This window comes from Conger conger, chromosome 1 (genome assembly GCF_963514075.1).
Source record: "Conger conger chromosome 1, fConCon1.1, whole genome shotgun sequence".
Classification (NCBI taxonomy): domain Eukaryota; kingdom Metazoa; phylum Chordata; class Actinopteri; order Anguilliformes; family Congridae; genus Conger; species Conger conger.
In genome coordinates, this window is record NC_083760.1 from 18,461,157 (window position 1) to 18,487,915 (window position 26,759).

General features: G+C 45.2%; 2 protein-coding genes across 2 annotated transcripts in view; one reads left to right on the top strand and one right to left on the bottom strand.

Annotated features, from left to right (window-relative positions):
* LOC133107089 (chromogranin-A-like) overlaps positions 1 to 3,792 on the top strand; it is a 9,769-nt gene extending 5,977 nt beyond the window's left edge. Inside the window, exons 8-10 of the mRNA XM_061216082.1 lie at positions 46 to 217; positions 930 to 1,330; positions 3,141 to 3,792. Coding sequence (XP_061072066.1) covers positions 46 to 217; positions 930 to 1,330; positions 3,141 to 3,224 — 657 coding nt within the window. The 3' untranslated portion in view covers positions 3,225 to 3,792. The remainder of the gene's footprint in view (positions 1 to 45; positions 218 to 929; positions 1,331 to 3,140) is intronic.
* A 6,009-nt stretch (positions 3,793 to 9,801) lies between these two features.
* Positions 9,802 to 26,759, bottom strand: part of LOC133133789 (inositol-tetrakisphosphate 1-kinase-like) — a 53,370-nt gene continuing 36,412 nt past the window's right edge. Inside the window, exons 6-11 of the mRNA XM_061250009.1 lie at positions 18,643 to 18,741; positions 18,092 to 18,132; positions 15,444 to 15,609; positions 13,954 to 14,021; positions 13,345 to 13,507; positions 9,802 to 12,560 (exon numbers count right to left, since the gene is read on the bottom strand). Of these exons, the coding sequence (XP_061105993.1) occupies positions 12,226 to 12,560; positions 13,345 to 13,507; positions 13,954 to 14,021; positions 15,444 to 15,609; positions 18,092 to 18,132; positions 18,643 to 18,741 (872 nt within the window). The 3' untranslated portion in view covers positions 9,802 to 12,225. The remainder of the gene's footprint in view (positions 12,561 to 13,344; positions 13,508 to 13,953; positions 14,022 to 15,443; positions 15,610 to 18,091; positions 18,133 to 18,642; positions 18,742 to 26,759) is intronic.

Here is a 26,759-nt window from a genome sequence, read left to right on the forward strand (position 1 = left end):
GGTGAAGGAGAAGGATGAAGAAGATCACATTTCTGACTCTGGGAGGCAAAGCCAGGAAGAGGAGAAGCAGGAGGAAGAGGAGGAGGAGAAGAAGGCCTCGGTAGAGGAGGAGAGGAAAAGAAGGAGGAAGAGACTCACTCCAGCTCTGGGGAGGATGAGGGGAAGGGAAAAGAGGGGAACGGAACAGAAGAGGATGACAGCACACAAGTAAGCCAAGGTGAGCCAAGAGAGACTTTCAACTTTTCTTATTCTTAAGCACGACATTTACATTATGTTAATGTATGGTAATTATAGGTTATATTACAGTGCCTTAGGGCATATAGGATGTGAACATTCCAATAATTTGTAATGTGACAATGGTTTTTGAGATACAATGCCCAAGGCAGAGGAGGTAATATGTGAGAGTACATCATAAAATGAATATCCTGACAATGTGACTACTCATACTCTCCATAGTGCTACCAGTAAATAGGTACCCATATATCATTATGGGGTATGATTTCAGCAGAGATATCTTTGGTGGACACAGAGAGAGAAGAGAGAGAAAAAAGCAAGAAGAGAGAGAGAAAGAGAGAAAGAGAGAGAGCGAGAGTGAGAGAGAAAGAGAGAGAAAGCAGCCTGGGAGCAGTGCACATCTTGAGCATCTTGATGCTGCAGTTCTCCAGCTGGTCACCCGGTCCTGTAGTTTAATAGAAGGTGTGGGCTGTGCATGGCACACAGGGCACTCTGCTCTGCTGCATCTCAAAGCCCAGCAGAATGCAGGTGCAGTGCAGGCAGGTGTGGCCTCGGGTTCATAAAGAGCTCTGGGCCTCACTCTGCCAGCTGGCCAGTGAAAAACGGCAGTAAAAGCATTTCAGTCCCGCTGAGGTCAGGCTCGGCGAAGGCCGCGGTGAACAGAAACGGCGCTGACATTTCCGTTCCCCCTACAGACGGGGAGGCCGAGCCGCTGAAGGCCGTCCCTGAGGCAGAGTCCCAGGAGAAAGGCTCCAAGCAAGAGGAGGAGGTGGAAGAAGAAGAAGAGATGGAGGGAGAGCCAGAAGATAAGAAGAGTTCGGAGGGGGCGGAGAAGGAAAGTGAAGAGGAGGCAACAAAGAGAGAAGAAGAGTCGCCCCGCGAACCGTCCGAGGGCGCGGGGGGAGACGTGCGCGTGGGCCCCGAGGGAGGGAACCCGATGGAGGAGAAGCAGGGGGCCCCGCAGCTGCTGTGGTACGCGCCCCGCCACTCCAAGGAGAACAGCGAGGAGGTGGAGCGCAGGAGCCCGGAGGCGCAGGAGCTCCACATGATGGCCCACGGGGAGGCGGAGGAGGGCAGCGCCAGCCACCGGGGTGAGGTGCGTGTTGAGCAAGGTGGGGGAGGTGCCAGGGGACCAGGGACTGTGACATTCATGGGGGCAGCCTGTAGCCTAGCAGCTACGATTTGTGACTGAGACCTGGGAGGTTGGACGTTCAAGCTACGGTGTAGCCACAATAAGATTTTGGACAGCTTTTGGACCCTTGAGCAAGGCCCTTAACCCTGTATTGCTCTAGGGGGATTGTCCCTTGCTTAGTCTAATCAACTGCAAGTCGCTTTGGTTAAAAGCTGAATAACAAATTACAATCATTATTACATTCCATCAGAATCTCGCAAGCTCCAGTAGTTACCCGAAGTATTGCAGCTTATTAATCCTCTGGTGGCAAAAAGCAAATGTTCCTATTTAAGCCCATTAATTCCCCTAGCAAAATTATAATATTTTGAAGAGTACTTTTAAATTTAAAAACATCTTCACACTGAAGTAATTACTGTCCAGGGATCTATTTTATTTTGTGAGCCGCTCAGAAGATTTTATTCATTCCTATTCAATGATCACGTTTAGCGATCCAGTGCACACACTCTGGTACATAAAAACACTGTGCACATGCTCTGGTACCCATAAGCCCCATACTCAAACATGGCAGCCTCCATGAACTGTCCAGGCACCATTGAGCAGCTTCCATAGGAGCCCATAGAACTGGACTTAAGTGGAAGCTATCTCCAGTTCTATATCTCAATGGGAGACACAGAGGAAACTTGTGTGCATTGCACTGCACTGCCACAGGCTGTTGTACAGCATCCCAACTGTGGTAGGGCAGGCCAGGCCGTAGTTAGTATTTAACGTAAGCTCAAAGCTGCTTTTCCCCACACAAACTTAATATCTTTGAACAGTGGGGATGTGACAGGTGTTTCATACCCAAGCCCCTCAGGAGGCAGTCACACGATCACATCTGCTCAGAGGGATATTTGTGTGCACCTTGGATCAGCACGCTGCCGGCACAAGCCTTTAAACCCGGCGCTATGAAAAAGCAGCATTTGCATATTACAACAACACCTGCCAGGGAGCCGCACTCCCCACCGCGTGGAGTCTTCTCTCCCAGCACGCATACGCCGCCAGTCCGTCTCAGAGCAGTGTGGGAATAAAGAAAGTGAGTGTCAGCAGGTGATGAATCAGCTTCACGCTACAGCAGCACGGCACAGAGTGTCTGATGGACACAGCTTTGGGTGCAGGCCACGTTCTCCTCTCGAGTCCTGGAGTCCAGAGATCTCTCCGGAACATTAAAAACATCCCCAGAGAGAGAGGGGTGGTGAAAATACGACTCAGCCCATCCCCGTGCTCAGGTCACCACACCTCCATCAGGCTGAGAGACTGCAGCCCTGAGCCTGGCATTAATCACACCCTTCTCCAGTCCGAGGTGCCCTTGTTTTACTCTAAGCACTTTTACGGGCTCTCAGGTTCAATCTATCACCTCCGACTACCTCACGTAGCTCTGGAGTTACTGTCAAACAAGCTCTGAGTAGCAGAGAGCTTTGTTTCCCACACTGAATGCCAGTTTCTATTTGTTTGTTGCACTTTTTATTAAGTGCCTTTTCTGAGCAAAGCACAGATACATCAGAACTCACGCAAAACATACACATAAGGGTTCATTTTGTGCTTGTGCAATCAGAGAAAAAAAATCGAACTACCTCTCTCCAACAGAGGTGGAGAATCCAGGTATTTTGTTCCAATCACCTGGGTTTGCTAATTAGCATTGTTCACCCAGAAGATACTACTAATTAGTGAAATCAGCTGGCTGAGTTCCCTCATTCTCCTTCTCTCTCTCTCTCTCTCTCTCTCTCTCTCTCTCCAGGACCATGAGATCGCCCGCCTGGCAGCCATTGAGTCAGAGTTGGAGAGCGTGGCCCAGAGGCTGCATGAGCTGAGAAGAGGCTGAGCCAAGTTTATCATCCCCCTTCTTCTTCGCTGGTTTTTAACATGTATATGTGAGCGGCAGACATCTTGCTCTGTCCCTTTTGGAGTCGTCTCCAAAAAGAAGTGCTGGGTTCTGGTACTGTTCTGAACCACCTGTCAGTTCTGTGCACCTTACCCCCTCCTAAACTCAGACCCCTTCTCTTTCTCCCTCTTTCCACTAGACATTCCCTCTTCTTCCTCCCTCTGACACCACTATAAGAAAATATTACATCGCCTGCTTCTATAATGATTTTGCACTGTGCAAACATATAAGTAAAATGCCAAGGACAGTAATAGTAATTATAGTTATCATATAAAACGTCATACCTATCATTTTAAGGTTTTCTGTCAAGGCTGCACATTGTATATGAAAGCAGGGTTAATGTGTAAACAAGTATACTTTACTTAGGCTATTGTACTAGATTACATCTTACTTATGACCCCTCTTGACAAATGCAATAACTCTACTCATTTTTAATAGTTTAATGATTCTAACATAATGAACTAATTTATCTAAGAAAACCAATAAACTGGATGATAATATCAGAAAATCGTTCTGACTGTATTTGTTGAAATGTAATATTTGGATGTTTATGCTTTGGATGTTTATTGCCGGGTGAAAGACGAAGGATTCATTTGGACCATGCCTCGCAAAGGTTTAGACGACATTGGATGCCAAACAAATAAAACTCCAATAAAACAGCAGGATATCACAATAAATATGACTGCTTTTTCCCACGGCAAAGATCAGTTGCTCAATATTTACTGTAGTGCCATTTGGCAGAGTGACATTGTCTGAAAGCTGCTGTAAGAGAGAAATGCATGCCCTTCTCCTATCCCCATTGCTTTCCTATTACTCTCCATCATTAGTGAACCAGTTTCCCCTGCTAAATTAATTCACTGTGAAACAAGTCAGGAAAGGATTTGCTTCAACAAGCAAGTGCCGTATGGGGGAAATGTCTTGTGCCCTATTAGAGGTATTTGGTAGGAGAATGTATATAGCCATCGCCATGGGGACTGTCTGTGCTGATGAATTATTGCAGCTTGCCAGCATGCTGACTCTGTACTAATACTCTGCAATGTTAGAAGACTTACAGACCTGAAAGCCTTCCAGATAGTTGTTCCAAAATAATGTAGTTACAGTATGTAGACCTCAGGGATAATATTTCCTGTGAATAATATGATTAATTTAATGTATGCTTTTTGTACAGCAAACATTTTAGGAGCCATTTATTCAATTTAACCAGCTATAAAGTAGTATTGTGTGTAAAATAGGAATTGTTTAGTCAGGGGTGGTTTCTGTAGGATCACAGGGTATGTCAATTTACTCTGCCTCTGCTTTAGATAGTAAAAGTCTTGCCATCGTTGAATATCGTTACTTTTCCATTACACAAAATAGTTCAGGCACCATACAGCACGTACTCGGAAGTAGAACGTAGAACGTTTCTAAATTTGAGGACTTTTTCAGATGCAGTTCACCGGTATAAAATAGACCTCTATGGACCGCTCATTTTCTCCTATTGCTTTGATCAGTGTTTTAGCCAGCTGTTTGCTGCTCTTGGCTTGCGTTTTGCCAACTGTGAACTTTAGTTTCGCGAAACTGTGCCAAGACAATATAGGAATCCCTTTAGCTTGCAATGATGGACTACGAAGAAGGAATGGACACTTTGCCCTAGAATACTGGTATGCTTTGGTCAAAACCAACGCTTGCACAGACATAGTTTGGCGAGTTCGGGTAGTAGAAATAGTAATTGATTAAAATGTGATTTTTAAAAAATATTTATGTTTCGTCTTTTTCTCCCAAGTTGGTAGCGAAGTGTACCCCGTCTGATACAATTAGAGCCAGTATTAGATATACCGCTCACACCCCGTCCCTCAGCGGCCCGAAGGAGAGCGACACGCCTTCTTCAAGCCGTCTTGTCTCATGCTCGTGACCGTGATTCCGAGGCGCCCGAGGTGCTTTATTGTGCGGCGATCTACTAACCCGCCAAGTCCCTCCCTCTGGAGCAGCGAGCCAATTATGCTGCTCCACGTGAGCCGGCCAAACTGGTTTTTGGCAACTGCAGCGAACTGCAACCGCAAGTCTGCAGCATCTTAGCCTGTTGCGCCACCGCGGCCCTGCTGTTTAGTTTAATAATGTACATTTTTGCCGCATTCGTTACTAGAATAATATTAGCGGTCCATTATATGGGGTAATAGGGGTGAATTGCATCGAAAACTGATAAAATCTCCAAAATTCATCACATCTCAGCTAAATTTGTCTGGATGGATAGAACGTACTCTAATTTCATTTTTGGGTGAACGGCCCCTTTAAACTACAACGACTGTGCATACCGTAACAACAGGTAGCTGGCAGCCGGCAGTCTCCATGTGAGAGATGAATATGACAGCCTTAAATTTAATCCCCCTGAGGCAGTATGGCATGACAGCTTTATTCCTGGATCCAGTAAACACATTTGCTTCAAGACTTCCCCTGTGGATCTGATGTCTCCTAGCCAATGTGAAAGGCCCCACTGCAGAGAATACGAAGCTCATCGAGCTGCCTGCATATCGCAATCCATCCGATGAGCATTGCCGCACAGACACATTCACTAGCAGGGCCCTAACCAGCTCCCAGAGGCCCCGTCAATCATCCCTTTCTGGGCTCCAGGTGGGGTGCCTGAACACATCTGCACTGCACTTCTGTCTGAGGGCTGAACGGATTATGGAGATTAATTCATGATAATAAAAGTCGCACAGTGAGTGAGAATACACATTATCCCAGCCTACCAGGCTGGTTTAACCACTTCACGGAAGCTCTCTTGTGGTTCTCAACTCCTGCAAGCACACCATAAGAGGAAGCAACAAAGTTTTTGTTCCATATTCATTACTAAACGAAACATGACAAGTAAATCAAGCACAGGGTTTTTTGAGTGCGTATTCATCAGGGGTGCCTATAATTCTGGAGCCCATTGCAGCTGTTAGTAGCCTAGAGGAGCACTGTGTTAGCATAACCAGGGCAGCTAGCGAGAGGCCTGGCTCATAGTCGCATGCTTTGTTAGAATTACTGCCACTCACAATGAGTACAGAAAACTTACAGGAGTGAATAATTACAAGTTTAGGTATGCATTCCACAGTGCGTCACATTTCTTTTCAATGTGAAATCAATGTATCATGCTAAACCACAACTAGGGGAAAATGTACACGGATGAGCCAAAACATTATGACTCCTCACAGATGAAGTGAATAACATTGATTATCTTGCAACAACGGTGCATGTCAAAGTCTGGGATACATTAGACGGTAAGTGAATGCATAAAGTGTTGAATGCGGGAGAAATGGGCAGGCGTAAAGACCTGAGTGACTTTGACTATAGCCGGTATTTTTTGGTACCGGTTCCTAATTGGTCGGTACCAAAGTACCACTAAAGATTCTGGACAAACGATACTGTTTTCGGTATTTTTTAAGAGTCTACCTAACCGCCGCGTAATTATGACACTGCCGCCGTCGACAGGTTATGACGTAGCGCCCCGTTGTTTTCTCTAGTAGTCAATATGTCGGCCGTAAGAGCTAAGCGCTCCAAGGTATGGGCTCACTTCATCAAACTCAATGAATCCTCGGCTCAGTGCAATATATGCAAGAAAGTAGTTGTGTCAAAGGGGGGTAACACCAGCAACATCATGAAACACTTGCAGTCTACCCATAGCATAAAGCTGAAGGAGTGCGGCGTGTTTGACTGCCTAAACAACGCATCTAAAGTTAGCAGCCCGGCAGACGCTAACAACACCGTGCCCTCCTCCGTGCAGGCAGACTCCGACCGTGCTTCTTAATCAAGTCACGGTGAGTGTATGAATCATTAAAGGGGAAGTGAAATACTAGATTAAGTTGGCATAATTTACAAGATTGATTCCCAATATATACATCCTTAAAGGTTTAAGACAGTAAAGCTGGATTAAAAATAATAAGTAATTAAATTACCCTTTTTTAAAACATGCGCAGCGCCATTTTATCCGAGTGTATAGCGTGACGTCACTCTGTCCATAGCGATCTCGGCTGCTGCCAGAGAAAGTAAATATGTTGCTTTTCCTTAACAAAAACTGTTAGGGCTAAATGTGTCAGGAGAAGTGCCTCCCCTACACTGTTCTGTTTACATGTATGTGTCTGTTATGTATGTGTCATGTAGACAAGGGCTTTGGTCATCTCCCTAGGTTTTTTTTTTCCATTTCATCTATTCTGAGAAGCATTTGTAATTTTAAGTTAAGCTTCTGTTCTGTTGAAGCATTATCACATTGACAGTTACCTTTAAGGCTGTATGGAGCTGCCTGCTCGTTTTTTTGACATACCTCGCACTGTACATGTTGACTTGCTAAGGGCTTAAAAGGCAGGTGCTGTAAGTTGTTTAATGATGTTGCTTGTGTTACCCCCCTTGTGGTAATAAAAAACGATTTAATCTTTTACCATCTTGTAACGTCTTTATTTTATACGCTAAATTACACGCCGTGGTATTGATAAGAGTATCGATAAATACCGGCACCGATAAGGAGTATCGGTATTGGTATCGGTATCAATAAAATCCTAATGATACACATCCCTAGTACCTACCGACAGTGGTACGAACCGGCACAAACCATGAACCGGCGACAGGATGTTCGGCGCCCAAGGCTCATCATTGCACGAGGGCAGTGAAGGCTATCCCGTCTGATCCAAACTGACAGAAGGGCTACTGCGGCACAAGTCGCAGAACATTTTCATGCTGGTTACAGGAGGAATGTGTCATAACGCACAGTGCGTCACACCCTGCTGCGTATGGGGCTGCATAACTGTCCATGCAAACCCCTGTCCACCGTCAAAAGCGCCTACAATAGGCATTCAAGTGTATTAGCCATAATGTTCATAATGCTTTGGCTCAACGGTGTACATACTTTATAATAGACAAAAAACATTTTACTCATTTTCAGAGTGGTTTTGGATAGATTTTTGGACCTCTAGATTTTTAAGAGCATATGTTGATGAAATATAATTCCCCACTTGGAAATGATGCAGAAGCAAGTTGAGTCAAAACAGCTGATTTGTAGTTATATTAATATCTTATGATTTATAGCAATTTAGCCATTTTGGATAGATTTGGAGACACTAGGAACACAAGGGTACACTTCTTACATTTCGCTTCATAGATCTTTAATAGTTCTGCATATCACCCTCAGATTTTGCACATTTGTGGTCAGGGAGTGTTTGATTCAGGAAATGTATACCTCAACTTCATTTTTGCCTGCATTGATTTATATTTGTAGCACTCAATACATAAATTAAGACAAATTAGTTGAATTAAGTTTGTATTGTAAATGGCACCATCAGTCCCTTGGTTGCCTAACTAGCCACATTACAGATGAAGAAACTGCAAAATGAAAAGCAGCACATTCCATGACTGAGCTACCTAGGGCAGATACATGGGGGCCTGGAACTGTTTTTTTTAGCTGAGCACAATGATGCCAAAAACAATACCGGTAAAAAGAACAGAACACCAGCTGCCTGTCCTACAGGGGCCTGTCGTTAAAGGTGATTTGCTTATGCGCGCTCAGGTACCACGCCCGCGTGTGAAGTGAATCAGCAGCAGCTGCTGCATGGAACCCCAGGGGTTCCATAGCTCCTCATCACTGCCACATCTCCTGATGCATCACTCCTGCCCTTCCCGAGAGCCAGCCTAATGACCTCCCGCAGAGCCATCCCATAATGCAGCACAGGTCCGGGGAGACGGAGACGGGGACAGAGACAGTGGATCGGGGGTAACGACAGGAGCGGTCGGTTTAAAGCGAAATGCATTGGAACTGAACGCACTTGATGCTGAAGAACAGAGCAGTGCAGGATTAAAATAGAAATCCTCAGACTGTCAGACATTAAAGAGCTCCGTACCGACAGACAGAAGGCTAAGAACCCCGCCTGTGTGCCACAAAGAGCACTCTTTATAAATCAGATAAAGTCCCAGCCAAAGACACCTGACAGTAAAACTGCTGTTAAGGTCACGACCATGGTTAGATTGACAGGCAGTCAGAACGGTTCAAACAGCCCAAATGTAGGAGTTGACATATCAACTTTTAAAACACGGTTATGGGGGTGCTGTGGGGCTTATCCCAATAGCACCAGGGCATTGCTGGAAATGAGCATGTGCGCTCAGTCAACCTACCCTGTATAAATAAAGGTCCAATTAAAGAAAAAAAACATTTACCCTGCCAGAATCAATGGATGAATAGAATTGGGTATTACAAATTGGGAGAAAAAGGAAAAAGGAATAATAAAATCGAATGCAATCTTTAAGACATTTAAATTGTAGTCTGTTAATCTTTGGTACAACTACACACATTAAAGAGTTGCGTAATTTAGTTGCAGAGCTGTCTACTGTTCTTCGTAGAAGTAATTCTTCAGTGTGCTCCCGCAGATTGCCTGATGCGATAAGGGTATCCTGGATTTATCACAGACATTAACACCAACAATGAGCATAACCCATAGAAAGGCAAGAGAGGCTCATGTTCATGGTCAGTTTCAGTCCAAGACTCAGAATGCTCACAATAATCACATAAACAATCTCCTTTATATTTTCTATTTATTTCATTTTTGCCCAGTTGGTTCATTTTAATTATAAAAAGGTCACAAAAATTGTGGATGTTTTGTCTGTACTTTTGAACTGATACAAAAACACCATAGGTATGTATGTATGCACATATAAGAGTTCATATATATTGTATACATACGTATATATATACTATAATTTTATATATATATATATATACATATATATACATATATATATATATATATATATACATATATATATCACATCTCCAAGTAAACATTCAGGTGGAAGCTGACAGCACAATAACATTGTCAGGTAAGAGAAGTATCAGGGGGTGGCACTATTCGTCATTGAAAGCACGATGAGGGAGAGAAGAGAACATGATGCAGGATGTAGAGTAGTGTACAAGACTGCCATTCTCCCCCTGACTTGGCTGGGGGACACTTCCCCGCTTTCCTGGCACCGCTTTTGGGGCAGGCTACGGGGCCGCGCCCGTATACGCCCGCGTGGCCCGCATAAAGGGAATGTGTAGCCACCCGTCTGCACAACAGCGCCCCCTGCAGGTGAAGGCAGCCGCCTTAGTGTCTCGTTCCCCCTTAAGCGTTCACACCCGCGCGATATTGACCTCGCTTTTGGCCTCGATTATAAAAAGTCAATAGATTTGTTCTCAGGCCCTGCTCACTGGCTCACTCATCTTCCTCATATGTACATAAATATAAACCAGTAAATTTCTCATAAAATCATTTTTTCATCCATTCAGTGACGGAAAGAAGGAAACGGGAAGGAGCTCTCCCAGTGAACGCTGGGAGCTGATACCGGGTGCTTTGTGCTGTGGCTGTTCTGATGTTTCAGTCACAGCCCGGTGGGCCACACGGGGCCCGGCGGATGTCTGAAACGAGCGAATCGCAGAGGAGACGCAGCAGACATCTACGGGAGCCCAGCGATGGAATCGACGCGCTGTGAGCGGTGACAGCGGTGTGTCTCACTGTGCGTTCGCTTGTCTCTTCACACACAGCTGGGGGAGAGGGGAGGGTGTCACACTTGGTCCTTGCAAAATAAAGAATATTATCAAGACAAAATGGGATGCATTTCATGTGAAGGCCCTTATCTGAGGGGATCTCAAGTGAATTAAATCGGTTATTAGTATTGCATGATTTGAATAATATCGCTAGTGGTTTATAGTACTTGCACAAAGATTGCTTTGCAAACACACAGAGCCCCCAGTGTCAAGTGTTAACTTGAGTCGAGGAGGGCACAGTGACGATAAGTAATAAGGTGAACGTAAGAGGATGGCTTAATGCCCTAGGTCTTGCTGCCCAAAACGCTGGAATTCTGCTTGGAAAAACACAAAATGGAATGTGATCTTCATCTGCTGTAAGAATTACTGATGCGCGCTTTCCACAAAACGCCACAGAAACATCCGGGGCCCTTCGAAAGGCTTAGACACTTTAGCCTTGTGCTGCAGGTGGGCATATGGGCTCGTTTCCATGGAGATGCGCGGCAAGTGCACATTCTAGAACGCAGGGCATCCACCACTACACTTAGACTCAGCTGCTCTGGCAATTTCCCAGCATGCAGCGTTCTGGCCAGCTTCATACAGTCATTCCTCAAACAGCCATCTACCCTTCTCACAGCCAATGGGCAAGGCGAGTCACTTCTAGAACGGTAGGCTACACCATCCTGTCGGGACCACAAACTTGTTCACATCACCGATTTCAGCATTCACTCTTCTCAAGCAGCTTGTACAACAGCGAGGTCACAGCGACGGTACTGGGGCGGGGGGCTCGACATAAGGTACACTGTGTATGGGACAGCAGTGGAGAGGCGGCGGGAGAGAGAGTTCAGGAGAAAGGTACAGAAGGTGGCAGTGCAATGCGTGAAACGAGGTCCAGGGTCCTTCTGCTTTCCCAGTTAGCCGCGCACGCGTCCCTCCCTTCGACAATGCGTTTGTTTGTTCTGGCCGCGTACAGCGGAGTGTCCCCCCCCCCCCCGACCCCCTCCGTGGGATCGCTCAGTCCCTACAGAGCGGACGCTCAATCAGGAACCTGTCCGTGAGCATACAATACGTGCGTGTGCGTGTGCGTGTACCTGTGCGTGCAAGTGAGCGTCAGTGTTCCATCGTTTCACCATCTCCACACGGTTAGCCTGCACAACTCTTATACTCACATGGACCTCATTATATGATTTCATTTTGACAAAATACAAAAATAATACAAATCATAACAAAGCGTCAATAAAGTTGAGTTCCCAAAGTCCACATTACAGTACTGTTAAGTCTTATTATACTGGAAAATAACAGAGAGAGAATCCAAAAACCTCATCATTATTATCATGAACACCACCATCATAGGAAAGGTTTGTTTCGATTATAGATATATTATTATCATCATTATTATCTTTTTTTTTTTTTGTTCGGAGGGAGGGGGGGTGAAGGCAGTCACTGGGAGGAGGCCTTGGTGGCTATCGTAGACACACAGTGTTGCTGGAAGTTTGGGGAAACGGCCGAGTTGCAGCCCAGTCTCTGGTGGGGGCTCTTTTTGCCCGCGTCGCCCTCCACGATCCAGGGGCTGGGCTCCTTTCCCAGCATGCCGCAGCAGCCCGTGGGGGTGGTGCAGCCGCGATCTCCGCCAGCCGGCACCGCGCTGGCGGGAGTCTGTCCGGCCGCGCTGCCGTTCTGCGGCCCGGAGGGGGCGCTGTCGGACGCCTGGCCCTGCAGCACGCTGATGATGTGGTTCAGAAGGTCGTTGAAGAACTCCGGGACACCCTCATAGCCTGGAGACAGAGGGGGCATATTTAATGGGTTAAAATCAAGATCAATGGACCTTGTGAACAAAAACGGCAACCTTGTGAACAAAATTAAAAGCCTTGAATTTGTTTTACTTTAAAATTTTTTAAAGGGGTAGACATAAGGTAATTCAAGCCAATGTCACATATTGATGAGGCTAATCACACTGGGCATACAGTACAGACATTCACAGTCATGCTTCAGAGTTTACTGCCGTGTCTAGACCCATGATGACTAGTCAGTCTCTCTGTTTAGGGCCAAGTATGTCACCCATTTGTCCCCATGCTTCTCTCCTCTCTCTCATTTTTAATCTCAGGGTGAACATCGTGCCTCCCATACAATGTAGTTTTACATTGTTCTGATCATTATCTGTGGGGCCACTGAAATCCATCTATAAGGGTAGTAGCCTATTCCCTTCAGATTTTTCTCAGCTCAGATATGCGTGTGACTAGCTGTTCAGCGTATTGTATATAGCGTGTTGTATACAGCGGTAAAATGCAAAGTCATTGCCTTGTATCTCTTTCTCATGTGATAAGGTTTATTGTCTGCCTGTTTTGATGTGCAGTCTATCTACTCACACAATCAAACTAAGCCACAGCACAATACAGCCACCTAGGGGAAAGAGTGCGGTTTAAAACGAAAAAACAACATTCTGACTGGCAACATTTCAGATAAGATCACCACTGCTCTGTATGCCCTGTGCAGAGTGCTGATAGATATTCTGAAATGAAAGTGTAAATACTCAAACCTCTTCCAGGCTCCCACACGCACCTGGGAATGCATTGATGTCGATGACGGCGTGCTGGCCCGTCTGGTTGTTGATGATGACATCGATACCGAACAGGGACACTCCGAGGGTCTGCCGCAGGGACCGGGAGAGCTCCCGGATGACATCATCATTCGGTGGCTGAGAGACCCCCTCCACGTTATCCCTCTGTAGCAAAAATGCCATCCGCACTCACATCAGTACAAAGACGTTAACGCACTGGCACTGACATTAACAGACCGGTAAACACTGGCTCGAAAGCTCGTAAACACAGGCTCAAGTTCACACACCGCACGCAATGTGTATGAGTGCAATCATATCACACCCAAGGTTAAAGTGAGTTTACACCCTGGTGTAAAATCCAGCAATGACCAGTTTGAAATACCAGCTATCAGCTGTTTCAAAACATAGCCTGAGCTGGTCAAACCATGTTGCGTATGGAGCTGGACAGCCACCTACCAGCTGTTTCAAAACCTAGCTTGAGCAGTTTTCTTCAGCAGAGCAATTCACTTGAACACCTTGAAACTACATTAAAGCTACAAAAAGCTTACATAAACATGCAATGAGGACACTGAATAAAAATGAGGAAATGTTAAGTAGCAAAAGCGACTTACAGAAGTCAGGTCTGAGGAAGACTCAGGCTTGGAAACATTGTGGCTGTTGAAGAAAATGGCTTTTCTGTCTGAAATAGAAAGGGAAGCAAGTTAGTCTTCCCCCAACTCACCAACACTTGTTTTTTTCCACTGAACCTCCTAGTATGTGCAGTTCTCCACATGACCACTAAGGGGCAACAAAGACTGAACAATCTGAACAGAGAAATTTTAAACCGCCTCTGAGGAAAAACTTCCAGTGCTAGGTAAAATGCACACGCCAGAACGGTTGTCATTTTATTCTAGATACTTCCAAATGGCTGATTAAAATAAAAACTAATAATGGGGAATAGGAAATGGGCATTACTCAAACAACATTGCAGAGGAAAGGGATATGCACGGACATATTTTTGCATTTATATTTCATATCAATCCTTGCGAAAAATTAATTAATCATTGAAGATAACACATTAACAAGAGTTCTGTATGACCGCCAAAACTAGCATTCTGCCTCATCCATATTTACTTCAGTAAGATGAAATCTTAACCCAACGCAGAGCGAGGGGTATTCTAAAAAGTCACAAGCACATAATTATCAAGTGAATATTGTGTAACTGAAACCATCTTAAAGACAAGCGTACGTGTGGCCAAACAGCCGTTAGACACTGATTGGGCTGGAGACTCCCTTATGGCGCATCAAAGATCTCCAGCGCAGCACAGCACATCACAGGCTGGCCCTCACTCATAGGGGCCCCATTTGGGGCCGGGGGACCACGAGGGGGCGTCTGTGGGCTTTAATGTTTACCAAGGGAGGGAACAGCACCCCCCACCCCTCCTCCCCTCCCCTGGGGTCATACAGAGAGCTCAGCACTATCTACACCTGACACCGGGCTCTCTTTCTCAACACTGTAAAGGTGCGCTGCCTTAAACAAACACCACGCCCTCCTCCAGCCGCAGCACACACCGTGTTCCCAGGGGACAGAGTGGGGCCTGCTGGCAGAGTGCAGGCCGGCTCGGCTGGGTGTGTTACAGCAGGAAACCTGCGTCTCCTCCAGCTCAGAGTGCCGATGACCTGGTGCGCCTTTGCATGCTTTGCATGTCGACAGCTAGGAAACGCCACTCAGGTTGAATCTCCGTAGGAATATTGACTGTAGTAGTGTGGATTCAAATCTGGGGCAGCCTGTAGCCTCGTGGCTAAGGTAAATTACTGGGACGTGACTGGAAGGTTGGTGGTTCAAGCCTTCAACATGGCCCTTAACCCCAGATTGCTCCAGGGGGGGGATTGTCTCCTGTTTAGTCTAATCAATTGTAAGTCACTTTTGATAAAAGTATCAGCTAAAGAAATTATGATATTATAAGTAGTATTAAATTATGTAGTTACCACCAAGGCAAGTGACATACATGACAAAGCTTTGCTGCATCAAATCTTGCTATAGGAAACGATACGAAACGATGGTGATACTCTTATTGGTTATGAGTAGTTTGCTCTACTGGTGAGCTGAGAGGGGACCCACCAGCCGGTCCAGCGGGGAAGTTTTTGAGCGAGGGCCGCTCCACCACGGTGTAGGACTCCCCCACCACAAACACCTTGTAGAGCACGGCGTTGTGGTTGATGAAGCTCTGGATAACACACGGTGGGGTCACGTCCTTCAGGTCCTCCTCGCTGAAGATGATGGCCATCTGAGAAAAGATTCATCTTTTTTTATACCAAGTTTGGCTAATTCAGTTAGGACAACAAAGACAACTCCTGTGCATCGACAATTGCAGCGTAGACATACCTGACTAAATAGAAAAGCACAGAATGAGAGTGTTCTGGCAAGTGTACAGCTGCTGACTGCCATGTCAACATTAGGGGAAGCCGCCATTAATAATATCCCTGTATGCACCTCAGAAAAGTCCCATGACATTCTCATTCCAACATGCTTAGACAAGAACATTCCTGTTTAGTCCAGAACTAGACCAAACAGCAACCAAGTCTAAATAGCGACTGCCTGCTTGTGCCAGCTGCCTAAATGCTGTAGTCCTCTGGTGCAATGACTGCCCCGCTCAGCTGTCAGACTGCAGAGAGAAGAGAGGTGGCAGACATCTTCCACAGAAGGCATGTGCTGCCTTTGCTCTGAATTACTGGAGTAAAGGACCAAGCAATTGAGGCCCCTCCCCCCAAAAAAACCCCAGAACAAACGCTTTCACACTCATGCACTTGAGAAGTTAATCTTGATATTTACAGGGCAACCTTTCAGTTATGTAATATACGGCACGGAATGGAATAGAATCAGATAACACAACTGATTACATTCCATTTCATGTAGCATTTTAACCGACGCGTTTTAACAACGCGGCACCACGGTTATACAACCTGTACACTGAAGCCATGTCTCGGTAACTGAAAACTCGGGTAACCGTGAAAAAGCCGCTCGCGTGTCCTTTTAGTTTCTGTCCACACTTATGGTTTTCGAAAAGTGTCCCTTCCACACTGAAAATGGCATTCCAAAGACACTTAACCTATGACCGCTAAGGTTTTAGATCATATCCATATTTATAAATTCTAATTCAAAATATCCGTTCTTGGTGGTTGACAGTGTTGTCTAAGTGTGGACATGGCCTGAACCAGTTTACCGCTGGCCTGAGCTGTGTAAAGTTCCAAAAACGTGACCAGGGTGCAGCATGTGATTGAGTTCTGCAGGCGTGAGTGGGACAATGGGGCATTAGGCCAAATCACAAAGGTGGTCTATTACTCTAATCAGAGGTTAGCCTAAGACAAGTTAAATATTAAACAGGGACATAAACGCTATGTAATTGCCATGACATGCTGCTTCAAACCAAGACTCACCACAAACAGACATTGATACCACACAACCTGTTTTCTCTAGACCGATTTCCTCATTCATTAGTGACACATTTATCTTGAAAGTCCTGAAAAGTCAATACGTGGCTGAACGGTTATAAAAAAAAAAAAAAAAAGTTCAGTTGCCAACACACCTGATATTTGCTCAGATACAAAGAAAGAATTACTCTCAAATACGACCCATGGGCAATGTTCTGAGAGTACAAAAGAATGACCATAATGTTCCCATGGCAACAGTATGCGAGCCCACGCGATCTGCACCAGAGTTCCTCTACGAGTCACTAACCATGTGATGCCTGTGTCGGTGATGTATTACTGTGACATTAAACAACACGGGACACATCAGACAACAATGGCGCAGATTCTGCCAAGAGAACAGGACGGTGAACACGAGACCGATCGAGTCTCACTCTAGTGTTTCTTTTTCCCCCCGCAACACCCATCCTGTTAGTTCCTTGAAGGTGAGTAAGCTTCCAGAACCTTCCGGGTTTACAGTAAATGGCCGCATGGCCACGGTAAGGTGGAATTTGTTTGGGACACAGATGGTGCTGTATGCACTGAGCGGGCCCTCGGGCTGAGGTCTGCTTACGGACCCAAATTCTCGTCCGGGGCCTGGGCTGAACACCGACGCCCGCAGTAACACACGAGGGTGCAGCGAGGGAAGGAACCGGCTGCGTGGCTCACACCTCTCACATTCCTCTTTTACAGTTGAGCAGGTTTTGTTCGTTAATGAAAAGAGGAAAGGCCGTAAATTTCCTCTCCCGCTGAAACATCACTCATCGCACAGAGGCCGGAGACAACGTCATTTCCGCGGAGTCTTCGAATGAATTGAGGGACAGGGGTGAATTATAAGCTTCTTCATGAGATTTTTGACAAAAATGTGTCATGTTGTTTATAGGACACTAAATATGTACTTTTAACCTTTTTACTGGTTAAAATTATAAACAAAATGCAAAATGTAAAAGGACATATCTGTTTGGAGCCCATTCACTTTGCGATCTTTGAAGCTCAATACCTCAAAACCACTCAGAATGCAGATGAAACATTATAATTCCAAGGTCACAATGCATCAGGTAACTTGCAAGTTGTATGACGTTGTATGCTGGAAATTTACAGACACAGACACACACACAGACACACAGACACAACACACACACACACACACACACACACACACACACACACACACACACACACACACACACACACACACACACACACACACACACACACACACACACACACACACACACACACACACACACACATATATATACCCCCCATAGCCCAACTTTCCATCCTATCATGCTCCCTTACCTCGTGGGAGTTGGTTCCATGTGCTACTCGTGTTTTGCAAACTGTGGAGGAGGAGGAGACAGAAAGCAACATGAGAATGCGGGAGAGGCCACACTTCTTCCATTAGGGGAGCAGCTGACTGTTCGACAAGCCCTCACAGAAAGGAAGGACATTAAGGATCTGTACTACAGTAAACCCATTACTGCATGCATGTATGAGCCATACACTTTATTATCAGTAGCCCAAAGCCCTTCACTTTTATAATTTAGGCCTCATTTCACAGACCACCAGAAACAAACATGCACACTAAGTTTATACAAAAGGTGATCCCGGTCATTAACAGCACGCACACGTGTACTCTGTGTAAACACAACGCTTCCGTTAATCACGGTACCCTGACCCTCACCCAATGTCCCAGAAAGTTCCAGAAAGGAAGTTCCTCAGAAGTCAAATGACTCCAGTTGCTTCCTTTTCTGCCGAGTTTGTGTACAGATTACGCCCCCGAACGCTGACTAAGCGGGAGCGGAACAAGAAAGCACCTGCAGGCCCTGCGGTACACGGGCCGTACTCACTGAAGGGGAACGTGAGTCCGTGTTTCTCAATCTGCTCCAGTGTGTCCGGACCGCACTCGCTGTTCAGGACCATGAAGGGTGGGGAGCAGATCCTGTCGTCTGAAGGAGGGGAACAGGAGACAGAGAACAACACTCAGGCATATTCATAAGCAAGTCTATACGCCCCTGCAAGTCTAGAGGCACTTGCACCGACACAAATTGCATAGAGGATAAAAAAAAAATTAAAAAAAAACATTTGCACCCACAATATGCTTTATAAACACAAGTCTAAAACCCCCACAAAAGTAAGCTTGGGGGAGAGCACTTCCTAGCTGGCAAACAGAAACCAACCTTAGGAGAAACCAGACTCAAATTAAGCTTAAGAATGTCTATTGAATTACTAAATTGTCATTGAAAATATAAAACTATATAATGGATGACCATTACATTGTATCGCATTATTAACTGAACCATTGCTAACCTACAAGCAAAGCAGTGGTCACTAGATACAAGCAGTGGTCACTAGATGTTCCACACATCAAGCAATCGAGTAGTTTACAGTGTCTGTGTCCCAGCAGATCACTCACAGAGCAAAATGTACCTGCTCAGCTGCCCCATTTACACTGGAGTTGTCAGAACATTATCGTGATCCATTATCCTCTCCAAATGAACAATACACAGGTGGTGATCCCGAAATTCCTCAGCCAGTCACTGTTGGTGGTACCATTTAAATATTTGTTCAAGGCTGTTTTGAAAGCCAGGCTTTGGCTTTAATGTCATGGAAACTGTCCAGAGAAATAAAAATCAATACGTGTAAATCAGTAGCAAGAGGAATTCTCTACCCGTGAAGTAATCCAGAAGCCACTTCCAGAATTTTATTTTACTCGGCTAACCGAGAACAGACACACGCCGGTTGACACACTCCATTTCACCAGGTCGTACTCCCGCTAACACGCCAACTGCTCGAGCTGCAGCCTTTATTAGTCATTTGTTATGGTAACTCTCGCTTGGTGGAAACACTGCTGAAATGTACCCATGCCCCCCCCACAGAAGGCAGCGTAGACTGCCGGTCAGTTCCTTATGAGAAGGACTTCTTCTTGCAAATCAGAGGCGTGACAACACTTATTCGTATCTGATCTCACAGTTTTTACTAGATATAGGAAGTAGACCAGCAGAAAGAGGATGGAAAGGTAGGCTTGTCCGAATAAGGTCTGTGTAAACAGATTACACAGATGACAAGAACAGCCAGCTGAAAACAGAAAAACAGAAGTGACGTGCGCACCAAGTGACAGTACTGCTTGGAGATAACGCAAACCACATTGACAAGCCTGACTGAATTGACTTTGCGTGTGTCAATTTGCTGACTTGCTTTCGCTCTTGTCACAGGACATCAGCAAATATGACACAGACAAACACACACAGACAGACAGACACACACACACACTAATATGTGAACCCCGAGTTTAATGATGCCACACACGGGCCCACAACAACATCAACAAACACAGGTAGGAGGCAAGGCCTGGGGGACGTTTACATTTACGGTTTTGAGTCCAGTGTTGAGGTATGAATAAAACAGAAGAAGGTTGGACACACAACCCTGAGAAACAAATAAAAATAGCAGGCACAAGCTAGCAAGTACACGCTACTATACTGGCATATACTGGCAGGCAAACGCTAGCAGGCACACTTTATTGGAAGCAAGGTCACCGTTCCACCCCGTTGTTCCCTACATGTTGCGTCTAACGGACCTGCTTCACATTCTGATGTTACTGCCTCCCATCCCACTCACATCCCTATGGGCCCTGAAACAAGCAACAGCCTCTCAGTGAAAGGACTAACCAACAGAAAACACTGACCTTAGCCAGACACACTGATAAAAACACGGCCTGACAAATGCTACCTGGAGGCAGTGTCTGCAGCAGTGAAAGAACAAGGGCCTAGCTCCACGGTGCAGATCCTGCTAAAGCACGACGGATGGTTGGCGGGCTGGGGACAAGTGTGCTAGTGGGAGGGAACCGAGAGCCAGCAAATAGATGTCATGGCACAGGGCACTGAACAGCTTCCTGCTTTGTCAACACATGTTTGCCATCTCCGGAGATCTTTAATAAACCTGTTTTTCAAAGGCTCCTTATCGCACCCTGAATCTCTGGGTCCACGTGTTTTTAATCAAACCGACAGCTGATAAATCATCTTCAAACAAAAAAACAAAACAAAAGTATTAAGAGCATAAAACCACAATGAATGATAATGGAGTTAGACAAATGTACAGAAGGGAAAACATAAAACATGTATTTGGTACCTACTGAGCCATGGGACCAAATGCGTACATCTGATTACGTTGAATTAATAAGTATTGTATAAAATGTCCAGTTTTGTACTGCATGTACTGCTCTTCATTCAAGCAGATGGAAAATAAGTTTGGATGAAGTACAGTGTGTTCTCAGAACTTTTAAGTCATGGATAAAGCTGGAGACATGTTTACAACAAAGGTTTTATTACATACAACCCTCTGATCAACCACAATCCTTCTGGTCTCCACGGACAGCAACTAGGTCTCATGACTGGACGTTGACCTCTCTGTCCGGTAATGCTTCTGAAAACAAGTCTTCCGTCCTGACTTTTTAAAGCTATAAACAGGGTTAAAAGTACAGTTCCAACAATGGCGCCAGGGTCTGCATGTTTAAAAAAAAATGAAATATGAGGGACCTGAACATTCTGTTTATCACTGCACAAAATGTGGCTCCGCAGGGCACACTACACGTAAATGTTGAGTTCAGAGCAACAAAAAGACGTAAATGGGCCAAAAAGACGCAAGACACCGAAAATGGGCCATATCACCCAGAGAGTGTCACAACAATTCCCATGAGAGAGTGGAGGGGTCTGGTCTTAAAACCACTATGTCTGCACAAAAAGTTCTTTGTCAACAACAGAATCTTCTCATTCTGAGGAACAATGGCCTCCCAGCCTCGGAGCTCACTTTCATTCAGAATAGATTTTTTTGGGGCCTGTTTAAAAATGTCAGTTCGAGTATCTTCCATCGCTGCTGCCACTTGCCTAATAAGGCTGCACAACCCAGAGGTCTGTGCCAACTGTGGGAAGCACTCTCCCGCTGTATCCCGTTTCTCATGCCACAATACAAGCTATTGCCCTGAAGGGGGAAAGCCAATGAATAAAGAGCCTGAAAAAAAAATACATTGGAACAGTCCCACCTTCTCTTAAATTTAATAGGGTTGACCTTAGAGTCAAATTTGATTTGTTCTTGGGGAATACCTTGCACTGTTTACATACCCACAGAGACCAAGCACAGGAATTCTCCTGAAGGAATACACAAACTTTTCAGCTGTGGCTGAAGTATTAAGACTGTTTAATATTCCTGAATATCACAAGTGATTATGCTGTGTTTAAAAGCACACAGTACAAGTGAAATTCATGGAGTTGCGGCCGATGTGTAATCTTTTTAGACAAGCCTTAGTAGCTTGTGTGTCACAACTGCATAACATACTCAACATAATTTGACACACACAATCACCAACCCATTCTGCTTTTATGCCTCGTTCTTTGTTTCTACTAATCAAACGTCCATTGTTTGGTAGGTGTCTGCAGATGGATTCAATAAACTCTCATGTTCTTGCCACAGCAATAAATTCTTATGTTTCCGTCCAGTATGTATTTTTGGCTTGCTGCTCGCATCGTGCCATGGTACCTCCTTCTTTCTGCTTCCAACTGTGTTTCTCCAAGAAGGTACAACACAGTAAGAAAATGGCTGTTCCTCATTGGAATATTACGGTGCTGCTGATGGTTAATTTCCATCGGCAGTTTGCAGCATCTCATGCTTTGTAAAGACAAATTTGAATGCCTGATACCGATCAGGATTCTAGCATGATACAAATTAATGTGCCTCCTGTGAGCACTTGCATAAGAAATTCTCAATGGATACATAAAAACATCAGAGCAGATAAGCTAAATTTCAACAAATGGAATTGTGCAGAGAACTTTTAACAACAACTATTAAAAGGGCAAATTGCAGCTACTCGCCTCAAGTAAACGTTTACTTAAGATATCAGGGACTGAAGAGTAGACTCAGAAGTCTGTCTCTGGGACATAGAGCAGAAGAAGCGTAAGCTAGAATAAAGTGCTTCTGAGAATGCTGGAAGCAGAGAAGTGGCCAAAAATAATGTCTCTCCACTGCTGAGAATTACAATGGCCCGTTTTGAAACAAGGTTCCGAGAAACCTCCCTCTCATGCTGGGGATACGTTTCAATCACTATCTTAATGACATTTAAAGTTATTTACAGAAAGGCCTTTCCTCTAGCCAAAGCCAAGCACTCAAGAGCCATCGCTGTGCTTAAAAGCAAGCTGGAGCACTACAACAATGAAGGATAACTCCAGAGAAGTTCATAGGAACTTTCAGTAAAGTGGATGCAAAATGGAAGACACGTTGAATGGCAAAGATGCCATTGATGTGCGTGGCGGCCTGCGGAACTCCTCCCCAGAGGATCGGTCTCCCAGAGGAACGCTGTCTAAACACTCCCCGGCCTCGCAGACCCAGTGGAGCCAGTACAGGGGTTTATGGGAAGCTCACACGCACGCGGCATCCACTAGCCTCTGACCTCACTGCTGTCAGCGTACAGGAATCAAGGCAAAGGAATCCAATAAACAAGCGAGAGAACACCTACCACAGGGTCAGCCTACAGGAACCTACCTTCAAGGATAAAGAGCACCCTACTCATACAGGCCAAAGACCTCTCTTTAATCTTGGTGCATTAATGAAGTTTTGTGAGACAACCTTAACCCTCTTGAGATATGGATCTCCTTCCTTTCCAAGAACGAAAGCATTTTATAAGAAGCCACCTCACACTGCTACAAGCACAGCGAAATAAAGTGCGTTTAATGCACCAGCTTACAGCAGGTAGCAGAATGGGATGAGTCAGAGGAAGTGCGTTAGCTTACAAGCTAGATGAAATGGCCAGGAGCCAGTGTTCAACCATCAGCCTTGCGTTAGATTCCCACACAGATCCAGCACATCCCCGACACTCCTGGACTCAATCCATCTTTACAATGTCATCTGCAGACTCTACTAACAATGGCAACCAGGAGCTTTATTATTTATGAGCAACTCTGTTCTCAACCGCCCGGACATGGCGTTTCTCTGCGGGTTTGCGAGAGCCCTTTGTAATCCTGGCTCAGACACCCACTGGGGATTTGCAGGGGGAGATGGGATCAGGCGTCTTTGCTCATATCCTATAAGGACTTGAAGAGGAGACGTTTGTCACTGTCAGTAGAGGAGACTTCCAGGGGTCCTGTAGGGCTGGCGAAATCGCATAGAGCTGCGACCTTTAGCCTTTTGTCTGTGACTGGAGAAATAATCTACAGAGACAGTCATGCGCCGTCTCCCTCACTCACTCATTCATTGTAAATGGTAAATGGTTGGCGTTTATATAGCACCTTTATCCAAAGCGCTGTACAATTGATGCTTCTCATTCACCCATTCATACACACACTCACACACCGACGGCGATTGGCTGCCATGCAAGGCGCCGACCAGCTCGTCAGGAGTATTTGGGGGTTAGGTGTCTTGCTCAAGGACACTTTGACACTGCCCGGGCGGGGGATCGAACCAGCAACCCTCCGACTGTCAGACGACTGCTCTTACTGCCTGAGCCGTGTCGCCCTTTCACTGAAAGCCAGCAAGGACACTTCACCACAGCAAGACAAAATGGCCACCATTGAACAGGGTTCTCTCCCTGCTGAGGAGTCTGCCACGTCTGTCCTTCAGCTACACAGAACTGTCACAAGTGGAAGCGTCACACAAGCGCTCTCAAGGTTACTGCTGGCAGCAGTCACGCCTTCAGCGTTTCTGCAGTCACGATAGGGCAAAAAGGACCGCCCCCAACAACATCCCAATCACCGAAGCGGCCCCCACTCAGCTGTCAGACTGACTCGATGCCCTTGTGAGGCCTTAGATGTCCTTCTGAGGCCTTGTTTTTTGATCCATTCCGCCATAGGCGACTAAGAGCAACGGTAAAAGGGCTATGGTAAAAGGGGCAAAGGCTGTGTTGGATTTCACTCCCGGATTTAAAATGTCTAAAAACACGATCTTTGGCTTTGCATGCAAATCTCTTGGCATGCAAGTATCTAGCTGTACTGATGTGAAACTATGCTGAAACATTCCAGCTGATGATGGTATGTATGCATATTTGCAGCTGGAAAACTATGTGCAATACCTGTTAGTGCGGATTCTCTCACGACACAACCGGCAACAAACTGCGAGGTTGGACTGGGATAGAAAAAAAGTGGCATTCTACTGAACACACCAACTAAAGAACAAACAAAAAAAAACAGAACTCCTACTTCAAAGCTTTCAAATGAAATGGTACAACTACAGTGTACTCAGTTTAATGGAAAGGTAACAACAATCTAGTCCCCATTCACACGTGCAATTTTCAAAGTCCCCCCCCCCCCCCCCATTTCCTTTACCAATGCTAATTTTGGTTACAGTCTTGTCCTGAGCAATCAGACGTCAGTACAGCCTCAGTACACCCAATCTTGAATATACTTTGTACTTGGTTGATGTTACTGTTCGTCATTGTTTAAACAATTGGAGGTGAACCTTGAATTTATGTGCGGAATTCCTTCTCCATTTCATATACAACACTTTATAAAAACCAATTAAAGTAATTTCTTTTAAGGTCTGTTTTACAATTCCACAAACATTCCTTTATTTATGCAAACTGATATGGACAATGGGGGTTAGGAAACTGCTAGCAAGATGCACTTCACCATTTAAAGCCTGACTACAGCTGCCCTTGATATAAATACATAGAACAGGGGCTTACTTATAAACAGAGGATGAAAGATTCCTGAGACATAAGTAAAGCTTTTTGCCACGCTTGGCTTTATAAGGTACATGCAATACCAGGTTAAATAACACTTACGAAGGCCAATGATGGGGCAATGAATAACAGGTACGGAACTCGCCAAAATGCTTCTTGTTATTACAAGACGGTGAGAACACAGCATACAAGCTGCCTAGTATAGAAATGCTTATGCTAGTGTCCTCTGAATTCAGCCTTAAGGCATTTCTCAGTGTTCTCATTATATCAAAACTCGCATCAAACACTTGTTACTCATTACATGGCTTGGTTGACAAATATCTTCCCAGTTACGAACATGAAAAACAACTAGTGCTAAACTGAACTGCATGCCAAATGCTGTCCACAATGACCCAGGCAGTATTATGTATTAACTGTATGCATTTATACAAAGCTTCATTTCTTTCATTTAGGGGCTAATGCATCCTAAATAAATTTTCCAGTTAGCACCAAGCGGCTAAAACCGGGCTTCTTTTTTGAAGGTAATTGCCTGGCCATGCTGCGAGATGGTGTTCACTAGTGCCAGGGCGGTCGGCTCCAGTATAGGTCATTCAAACCAATTTTCTATGTACAGTCAATGGTACAAGCGTGGTCAAAATACAAAGTCAATACTTTTTTCCCCACAAGAAAATGCAGTCGCAATCAGTGGTTTGTCTTCTAATGTCTGTTGATTTTCTGAAGTTGTTATTTGAACAATACAGCAAGACTTTGTGGACAAATCAAGGAAAGATCACATCGCTAAGAGAAGGAGCTATACTCAGCTTCTCTACTGCGCAGTTGTGCGGCTTCAAACCGCTTTTCATGAGCTCAGTCAGTGGGTGACATAGCAGGCACTTGGTCCTTATTTTCTCCAAAGTCTATGGTTAGCACACATCACTTTTCAGGAGCAAATGCAACCAAAATGGGAGCCCTGAAGAGCCCTAGTTGACCCCAGGTCATTGCTCTGACATCATAGAATCATAAACTGAGCTAAAATGTGATATAAAACTGTGAGAACATTTTTCCAAAACCAGATGTTGAAAGAAGATAAAAAAAAACGCCTCATTTCCTCTCGGAGGACTATTAACAGGTACAGCTGTACTGTTGAAGAACAGGAAGTCGCTCTGTAGCCTTCACAAATGCGTTTCCTTCACCTTTCTCATGCATCCCCTTTTCATCACAATTCTGTTTACATAGCCTTCAAAGTCCTTATCAATAGCCTTGACATTTTTTATCTGTAGTATTCACCACTCTTTTCCGGTAGCTCTCGCAGTTCTTCGCCTG